This window comes from Sphaerodactylus townsendi, linkage group LG01 (assembly GCF_021028975.2).
Source record: "Sphaerodactylus townsendi isolate TG3544 linkage group LG01, MPM_Stown_v2.3, whole genome shotgun sequence".
In the NCBI taxonomy this organism is placed as follows: Eukaryota; Metazoa; Chordata; class Lepidosauria; order Squamata; family Sphaerodactylidae; genus Sphaerodactylus; species Sphaerodactylus townsendi.
In genome coordinates, this window is record NC_059425.1 from 61,082,719 (window position 1) to 61,092,636 (window position 9,918).

The 9,918-nt window shown below is 40.5% G+C and overlaps 1 protein-coding gene across 5 annotated transcripts in view; it reads right to left on the reverse strand.

Moving 5' to 3' along the window:
- Nucleotides 1-9,918, reverse strand: part of EPRS1 (glutamyl-prolyl-tRNA synthetase 1) — a 50,829-nt gene extending 40,911 nt beyond the window's left edge. The window contains exons 1-7 of one of the 5 annotated variants that reach the window (XM_048496896.1): nucleotides 9,744-9,918; nucleotides 6,581-6,665; nucleotides 4,827-4,926; nucleotides 3,539-3,695; nucleotides 2,076-2,221; nucleotides 1,302-1,396; nucleotides 1,071-1,197 (exon numbers count right to left, since the gene is read on the reverse strand). In XM_048496896.1, coding sequence (XP_048352853.1) covers nucleotides 1,071-1,197; nucleotides 1,302-1,396; nucleotides 2,076-2,221; nucleotides 3,539-3,695; nucleotides 4,827-4,926; nucleotides 6,581-6,665; nucleotides 9,744-9,786 — 753 coding nt within the window. In that variant the 5' untranslated portion in view covers nucleotides 9,787-9,918. The remainder of the gene's footprint in view (nucleotides 1-1,070; nucleotides 1,198-1,301; nucleotides 1,397-2,075; nucleotides 2,222-3,538; nucleotides 3,696-4,826; nucleotides 4,927-6,580; nucleotides 6,666-9,743) is intronic. The other 4 variants (XM_048496982.1, XM_048497070.1, XM_048497162.1 and 1 more) reach the window with 4 other exon arrangements.

Here is a 9,918-nt window from a genome sequence, read left to right on the forward strand (position 1 = left end):
TTAGGATTTTTGAATAGTTAATATCTCACAAGGTAACCAGAAATTTGGAAGTTATGTTTTACATACAAAAAGAACCTAGACCTCATCTTGTCCATCAGCAAAACATATACTTTGCTGGATCTAGCTCAGCTCTGCGCGCCGAATCACATTCTCTCCCCTCCCCACCCTTGCTTCCCAACCCCACAGGATCATGTTCTCTCCCTCCCCCTCTTTGCTTCCCAACTCCTGCCGGCTCAGACGGGGGCGGGGGGGGAGGGAGGATCTTCCCCCACCTCTCCTGTTCCAGCCCGAAAAATCTCAGACAGGACAGGCAAGGGAGGGGGTGCTCTTGCAAGATTGCACTCCCTCTCCCCCTGCCTCTCCTGTCCCAGGCATCTTTCAGTAAGAATGGAACGCAACTGGCTAGGAGTGTGTTGTCACCTCACGTTCCATTCTTACTGAATGATATCTTTGGATAAAACTCAGTTGTTAATTGGACAACTGCCTGCTCATTTACAAGTTCTCACTCAGACGATCCTGGAACACATAAGTTATTGACCCCAGTTACTCACTCTTGTTCTCAGTCTCCAGCCAATTCCCCCAAACTTAAGTGGCAACTACCTGCTTAAGGTAACATATCCAGCCCATAACTGTCTACTGTGGTCAGCAGTAGATGTCAGAGTTTCAACAAAGGTTGTTTGAGCCATGCTACCAGAGATCGTTCGACATGGATGTAACAGCATTTGAATTCGGACTTGAATGTAAAGCATGTGCTCTAAACTAAGTTATAGCCTCTTTCTTTGACTACAGAAATTGAATCCAAAAAGTTGAATCTTTTGTCATCCACAGAAGCCACTGAAATTAGCCACATTGAGAAATACCACTTGTAAATATATAACAGTGTCTTCAATAAACAATTTACTTCAAGGTATTTTTCAGCAAATATATGTACAAACAGCATAAAGGTAAGTATGCTCTCTGCATTCAGAGCTTCGCAAGATAACAGAACAATGTTAAAAATTAAGTAATTAACCTGGTTGATTCTGCACCATCATCAAAAATGAATGGCTTTCATAGCAATTCTAGCATACCTTTTCAAAATCTTCCTTTTCTTTTTCTGGATTTGTATCATCAAACCTCATGATCAGTTTACCCTTGAAGTTGACCTGATAGTGCTGATTCAACAAAGCAGCTTTTGCATGGCCAATATGTAAGTATCTAAAAATAAAACAATTGTTCAGAATAAAGAAGACAAGGCTATCAGTTCCATCACCTAGCTCTTATTTTGTGAGAGGAATGTGGGTGAGATGTACTCATCTTACCCGCTTGCTTCAGGTGGAAATCGAACAATGACCTTCCCCACTTCTGCACCAGGGAGCTCAACAAACTTTCCAACATCTTGTTTCTTATCTGCAGCCTTAAAGTTAAAACATTGCCATTATCATAAAAATCACAACAGCAGAGCTATTAAACAGTTATTGGGAATGGACTCCACTCAGGCATCCAACCAACTGCAAATAGAGCTTGGCTAATGGACCTGCACCCCCTCACTGCCTCCCTCCATGATGCAGGAATAATGCAATGAGCGGGATCAGGGAAAATCACATCCCCATCTTCACCTTTGCCCTGGCAGAAAACAAACAATGGGTTCATCTCACTGTCTAACCCTGCAACACTATTAATCCAGAGCAAATACTGCTTGAGTAAATACTGCTTGAGAGCATACTTAACACTGCACTATATTTTAAGGGGGGCTACGTGACTCCCCATAACAGCAAATATCAGAATCTCCCCAATTATATTAAAAAAACAAACATTGATTTCTTAACTTTTGAGTGTTAAATTCAATATAGCCTAATTGTATCACCCACTGCAACATCCCATTTAAAATACTCTATTGGCTCCTTTGGGAACTCTGCTAAGATCCCGCATGTGAGCATATGTTTGCCTGTGCAATAGACCATGGTAACTTTTCCCGATCAGCACTTTGCCAATGAAATCACTATTAGCACTCAGTCTTACTTAGATGCTATAATTACAAAAGAACCCGAGTCAGAGATTCCCAATCAGCCAAAAAACAAAACAAAACAAATTACCACTTTGGCCTTGGAAATTGGAGCAGGTACAGACCACTGTGTACCTACTGACTGGAAAACACACTGAGCCTCAAGGAAGTTGTACCAGCGTTTTACATGAACTGGAGTCTTAGCTTGAACTAACAGCTCTTGCCATTGACTGTTGCCTGTTGAGAAACAAAGCACATTTAATTAACAAATTAACACACAACTGCACAAGTTATACTACTTCAATTAATAACACTTAGGGTACTATTTGGAACTTCCTTAGAAAAAGGGGAAATGCTGCCACGAAAAAAAACATAACTGTCCATGCCATCTGCTTTTTGAGGAAAAAAAATTCAAGATTATTTGCAGATGAAGATTGCAAAACAGCACCAGGGAAAGCTATCTGAACTTTAGTATGCTGATTGTTTTCTATGAACAGACTTTAACATATTGAAGTAGTTTATGTACACAAAGATGTCACAATTCACATAGAAAAAAAAAAGAAAAAGAGATGCTCATACTAATTAGCAAAAATGTGCAGGATTAAAAGGATTTGAATCTTTGCCTTTTGTTTTCCATTAAAAATCATAACTTACTACAATCTGTGAGCCACTGAAATGCACAAATAAACATACAGTAGTATGGTAGTCAGATTAGGATTCAGGAGTCTCATGTTCAAACCTCCTCTTTGCCTTGGAAACTCACTGGGTGACCTTGGGCCAGTTACTCTCTCAGTCTAACCTACCTGAAGCTACAGGAGGGATAAATAATGCTGTAAGCCACTTTGGGTCATATGACAGACAGCTAACTGCAGATGCCTGGACTGAAAACCCTGAATGGCAGGGGCTTCAAAAAATTTTTTACTGTGTAGTGTAAGACCAAGGAGGATCCTGAGATAAGAAAGTGAAACTGATAGTCCTTCTCTGAGAGAAACAGTTACAAGAAAAAGAAAGTGAACCCTATCAAGTGTTAAAGAAGGCAAAATTGAGCCTCTGAATGTTCCTGCCTCCACAGACCGTAGGAATGTGTCAAATAATCTTATGCCTGTTTATCTAAGGGGTGACAGTCAAGTTTACTCTCTCAGCAATTACAAACACCTATCCACAGGCCAAAACAGGTACATTCTTAATATAAACGATCAATTGTCTTGTATTATAGGAGGTTTTCCTCATTCCTATTGCCTTTTCCCTTGCCAAGTTTAAACCTGAAACCTCCCTGATAATCTGACCTGACCATTTTCCCGTAACAGTAAAACAGAACAGTGCATGTGTTAAAAATTTCTATCAGGCTCTGTTGTGCCTTATTCAGACATAAACTAAAGAAGATTATTTCCGTTCCTCAATTTCTTAGGCAAGGTCAGAATACATGTATATACATTTTATATGTCTGGGAGATTGGGCAATTGTCATAGAACCCTATTGGGGAAAACAGGAAGACACAAACATATACTTATACACAGTTAAAAATCATTTAGCATATTTCCTATGTTCTTTTACCTTTTAATGTTGCCCAGACGCTGAAATCTGCAAGGCTCAAAGAGTTCCCAACCAAGTAGGTCCTCAGAGAAAGGCAGTTGTTGAGTTCTTGAATTGCTGGAGCAAAAGAGGCTGGCTCAGACAGTTTTCTAGCACTGAACTCTAGCCAATGATCAATCTTGGAGAAAGATAATATTTAAACAGAAATGCTTAATAAGTTAAAAGAAGCTGTGAACAAAGGCCAACAAAAATGATATCAATTGGCATTTGGAAAATACTAGTTATTAGAAGTAACATTATTAAATTCCATTATAATTTGAAAATTGGAAGCAATTTTATATTTTAATATATTACCAGATTCCCTTTCAAATAGAAAACTGTAAACAGGAATTCTCCTTGCAATTCTTCCTGGACTCTTATCTATTGATATACTTATAATACTTCTGAAAAATTATACCACCTGAGCCATGCTTAAATAAATCTTCTTACAAAAAAGAGAAAATTAATCCCCTGTTCTAAAGGTCAGCATAATAGATGGCAGAAAAAAATTAGTGTCTTGACTGAAAATTTTCACTGTTTCAGACAATGAACTTCAAGTTAAACTTCAAGGTAAACTTCAATTCAATATATATAGCATTACAACATATAAAAATGGACTAACATGTATCTTAATAAAAACACATTTTAAATCATCTGGAAAGACCAATATTAGATGGTATAGAAGTTTATTCATTTTAGAAAATTTGACAAGCCCATAGTACTAACCTATTATCACTTGATTTGATTTATTTTATTTTATTAAATGTATAGACCGCCCTTCCCAAAAGGGCTCTTTGATCATTAGAAGAGAAACAAAAGGGAGACCCTTTGAGAAGTTGTGGGGAAAAGGAAATGCCATTTTCCTGCTCCCTCCCAAAGAGGGCTCCACTTTCTCCGGTCTACTGCTGAATCTTTTGAGGCTTCACAGGTTGCTTTGGCAACCCAAACCCTGTTAGCAGAGTCAGGATTAGATGGTGCCTGAGTGCCTACTTGTGCAGTTGTTTGAAATTTTTTTTAAATTTTCTACTCATTGATAATAGCTATGGTGATGATTATACACAGTAAGAAAATATCTTCTCGCATCAAGACCCCTTAACTGCAAGCATAGTTGTACGTAAGTCTGTGCTCTCAAAAGCTTGGACAAATATCAGGCTTATAAAAGATCTACAAACATTAGGCAAGATCTACAAACAATAGCATTCTATTATTTTAACAGGCTCATCAAGTAGAGAAAAATGCAATTCCAATCAAATTCTACATTGCTCCCCACCTCAGTGTGCTCCAGCAAATTTGATCCATATAATCTAGCAGAAGGGGTAATTCTGGCCAGATAGCGAGAAATGGAAGTTGCATCACTGAATGTAATCTGACTGTAAAAAAAGAAAAGAAAAAGAAACAGACAGGAACTTAGCTGCACTTGGAATAAAATGGCATTAGAACAAATAAAATCAAACTAGCAACTACACAGATAATTAGTAGGCATACTTTCTTTAAAAAAAATAAATGTTATTAACAGCCCAATCCTGACAGGGCTGGTTGGCTTGGACAGCACCACTCCAGCACCACCGTGCCCACTCCACTGGGCTTTCCCACAGTGCGGAAAGCCCAAAAATGTAAATAAATTAAAATTCACCTCAAAATATGCCACGAAAATTGGCGTGTATATCTGCTGGCAGATCCCCCAGCACACGGGGGCCAACCAAGCCCTGGAAGCTGACTAAAGTCAACCACACCCCTGGCATGCCCCCCAGCCGCAACAGAACAGCACTTTCCACTGGCAGGCCTGCGTGACTGAAGATGCTTCCGGATCAGGCACCACGGAGCTGGGTGACTGAGGACACTTCCGGATTGAGCCCCATAGAGCCAACCGGCTGCCCAGGTAAGTTGCCCCTCCGCTGGTGCGTTTGCCCCTTGCTGGTGCAGATGAATTAGCTTCAAAGGAGAAACATCAGGAGAAAATGCTACTGGAACACGGCTATACAGTCCAGAAACCCCACAACACTCCAACCCTGATTTTGATGGACCATGGGTATAATTCAGTACCAGGTTGCTTCAGAAGCTTGTTGAACAAATGCTTCTTATTACAAGCACCACTTAAAAGAGGTATTGCTATTATGGAGAATCACTTCTAAAATTTATTAATGAGATGAAGAATGCTCAGCACAAAAACAAATGGATCACCAAAAATACTTGGCAGTGCTACAAAAATGCGAAATGATCCATATTACTTTGAAGCTGCCTCTATCTAAGTTCATAAGAACTCATGAACTTTTTTCCTCTGATCATTGATTTCTGAGTGCCTGAAATATTGCCCCCATCCTCCCCGACACTGTCATGGGACTTGAGATCTGCACAAAGGTCTTCCTTAGGTAGCCTGGCTTAATTTAAGTTGGATTGGCTGGGACAAAGAGCTATAGCATCCAAGTACAAAACAACCTCCTCTACAAGCAGAGACTGACCACATACCCAAGGGACTTCTGCACTGGTTTAAAGATCTATTTGTTCCATCTGGGTTTAGGGACTGCTATGGCTGGTGCTGTTCTGATGTGGATAGCCTCAGGCCAGCCTGATTTCATCAGATCTCAGAAACTAGGCAATATAGATTAGAATTTGGATGGGAGATCTCCAAGGAACACCAGGGTTGTGATGGTGAGGCAGGAAATATTATAAAAAATCATGTGCCATAATTGCACTTAGGCTCAAGGCAAGTAGAATGTGGTTTACTGGTCAAAGGTAACAGAGAACCCTGAAAGAAACTATAATGCTCGATCACCAAAGTAAATTGCACAATTTTGAATCTCAACAGAAGAAATACTTGTCCCAGAACCTGAAAAGTATAAGGAAGAACATTTACAGTAAACAGCAATCAAAAATTGAAGATACTCTTAGAATGCAGAAGGCAGAGGATAGCAAATGTATATGCAGCTATTAATTCTGAATCATTGTTTCTTCCATTCTCTATTAAACATGGTGAGCAACAATGGCCTTTTAAAAGCATTCATGGCAGAGATACAAGACACTTACTCAGATACCCGCAGGATGGTTTCTTTGCCTTCTTCAACTGAAAGTTTAACTTGATTCTTTACAAGTTCTGCAGTCAGCAGGGCTCCTGATTTTTAAAAAGAAAATATTTCACAATCAAAACAGAAGAATTTCTTTTTTTAAAAAAAAAAGCAATGTTAACTCGGCATTTATCCTTATTACTCCAAGACCAAAATGCTCAGGGAGGAGATCAAATGAATCCTATATAAAAGGGCTTATTTTTCCTGGAACTCCTTAAGATATAATGGAAGTGTGAAAACCCAGAGTAATCTTCAGCAATGGTCTCATAAATAAATGGCCTATAAATTTATTTCCTAGCAATGCTCCATAATTTAAAGTGCTACACGAAATAAGGGCATGATTCAAAAACTTTATGCACTACCTATTTAATCCTCTTTCATTAAATTAAAAGGTCTACATTAGGTCTTTCATTACAAAAGGTCTTTCATTAAATTAAAACGTCTACAAAGGACAATATTTGCCTTTGATGGAACTTCTGTTGTCATCTGCCACATCAGGGGAAAGCTGAAGGCAGACAGGTGGCTCTGTTTGGTGGTATGCCCAAAGAGAAGAGATTTTTCCCCCTGAGGGTGGACAGAAAAACCTGACCTTGGGAAAAAGCAGTTCTTCAAGGCAAGTGGGGCTGGAATCATTCAAAGCAGAAATAATAGAGTAGATTGTGAGTGGTTTTATGTTCAGACTTGGTGTGCCAATTATATGAACAGACTTACTGATTCAGCAAAGGGATGACTCTTGTTTGAAATCTATTTACCACCATCCATCAAACAACTCCATACTTGAGTTGAAAAAAAGAATCATTCCTGTGAATGCTGAATTTATTTGCTTCAATTCTAGTTATGTTGCAGTCCAGCAGTAGCAAATGGCAAGCCTTACAACACTATCTTAAACCCAAGAGACTTGGGTCAGCAAAGATATACGCTGTAATACATATTTTCAGATGCCAAAGGGCTCTTGCTTTTGTCGACAGAAACTTAACATGGCTGGAACCCATTAGTTTAGGCTCTGTTTATATTCAGCTAAATAAAAAAAATGGGGGGGGGAGTATTACACAGAACAGGAAACTAACCTGATGCTTTACAGAGCACAAGAAGTAAGAATCTGCCCCCCAAGGTGCTTACAATCTAAAATTTGAGACTAGGAAGATGACAAAGAAAGGAAAGAGAAAATGAAGGTGGGCCAAAACTGAGGAAGAATGTGTGTTCATTCCAATGACATGTACTTAGGTTTAATTCCTGAAATAGGGGGATCTAATCGGTTGTGTGAAAGTCTTCACAAGTTTTTCATCAAGGAAACACATCTTACTGTGACATGCATCTGAAGACACCAACCATAGATGCAGGCAAAATGTTAAAAGCAAAAACTACCAATCCATGTCCACATAGCCCAGAAAATCTACAACAGGCAGTTGATTCCAGCTGTGAAAGCCTTCAACAATGCATTTTTGGGAAACTCATTTTTTTAGATCAAATATTTTAACATCACCTAGCACTTAAACATGTTTATAGGGAAGCTGCATTTTTCCAGGTACAGGATATTAAAAAGTTGGGCAACCCAGAAGAATATATTCCTACATAAAGGCCACATTTGCAATCATATGGGGAAAAAATCATATTAAGTCCAGTAGAACTAACTGCCAACTGAACATATACAGAACCAAGTTGCATATCAACGGTTTCAATGTGAATATGTTTATGAGCATTCAAGCTATCATGCTCTACCAGCAGACAACATCTTTTTAAAAATTATTCAATTTACAGTTAACAGTCAATATTAAATGGCAAATATTTAAGATACAAAACATTACCAGTACTTCATGCTCAAACATTTTTAAGTGACTGAAGCTGTCATTCCAGCAAGTTCACACTATTTATTACAGTCTACACTACAGTCAATTTTGGAAGCAAGTTAACATCCTATAATTACAGAAATCCCATGACTAAGCACAAATCCTCCTGAACTACACCCCATAATGTCTCAAAGCAGCCCTGATTTAGCAAGCTCCTCTTCAAAATTCCCAAAAGTGACAGAGTTAACCCAGCATAAAAGCCTTGTTGAGACTTTTATAATATCCTTAAGGATTTGTGTTCTTGTAAGAATTCTTCACACTATGAATTCTCCTCCAGGTTTCTCACACCCAAATCAGGTCAGTGCAACATCAGGTTATTAGAACACGGGATTTATTTGTGGATAAGGTGAGTTAAGTGTGAGTGCAAATGCAGCAAAAGGTGAGTTAAAAGTGAAAGCTACACTACAGCTTCAGTTAGTACAGCACGTATCCTCAACAATTAGTAACAATTAGCCTGGTCTGAAATCTGAGATTTACTTTGAAACTTTTCCCTAGTATTAAATAAAAGGCACAGGCAGTACCCATCGGAGGACCCTGACGTATATGGAAGGAGAAACAGAGACTGGGGAGTGAGCGTGAGAGACCCCAACCATCCACACACGGATTCCACTTATATGCTCCCTCACTGATCTCCAATCACTATAACTTTTGGTTCTGCGCAGACATTTAGGGAACAGAACCCACACTTTGTTGATAAGTGAAAAGGGGAAAATTTCCACCCTTTCGCCGTCCTTCATAATCTCGAATGTGAAGAAAGCAGATGATTAAAGAGATAACTGCAATCCAGAGACGCTGCCGCCCTCTCCAACTCAGAGAACATTTCCCAGTTGTCAGTCTCCCTGCTCGACCACCATTCGAGCCACGTGTCAACCTTTCTCCACCCAATCCCCCCATCCCGTCTTCTTCCTTCCCCGCCTATCCCACTCCCATTTTCCATCTGACGGTTCTTCAACTTCTTCAACCCACCCCTTCTCATCTACAAGCACCTTCTCCACCCCCTTAATCTGTTCTCCTTATGCCTTGGCCCACATCTTCGGAGAGTGCAGCGGGGGATTCCCTGCTCCCCCACCCTGGGGCCCTGCCTAGAAACACCTCCGCAGGGCACTGCCACGTCCTAGAGAGGATGACCGTGGGGATGAATGGACGGCCCCGGGACTTCACATGCACCGTCTGATGCAACATGGCAGCAACACGCCCGGCCTCTGCGGGAGGGAGGGTGCAGGGGAATGGCCACCGGGCTGCGTGCACACATGATGGGGATGAGCACCAAACGCTTACCGAGAGGCGGGTGCGCAGAGTTCACCGTCAGGCTCAGCGCCATTCTGGCAGAGGCGATGGACGAGACGCCGGAGAACGTGCCGGGGACTTTGCGAGACGGAGGCAAAACCCACTCCTCCCCCAGCTAGGCCTCGTTCCGGCCTCCGTCCCGCCTCCTCGGCTCGTCGCACGGAGC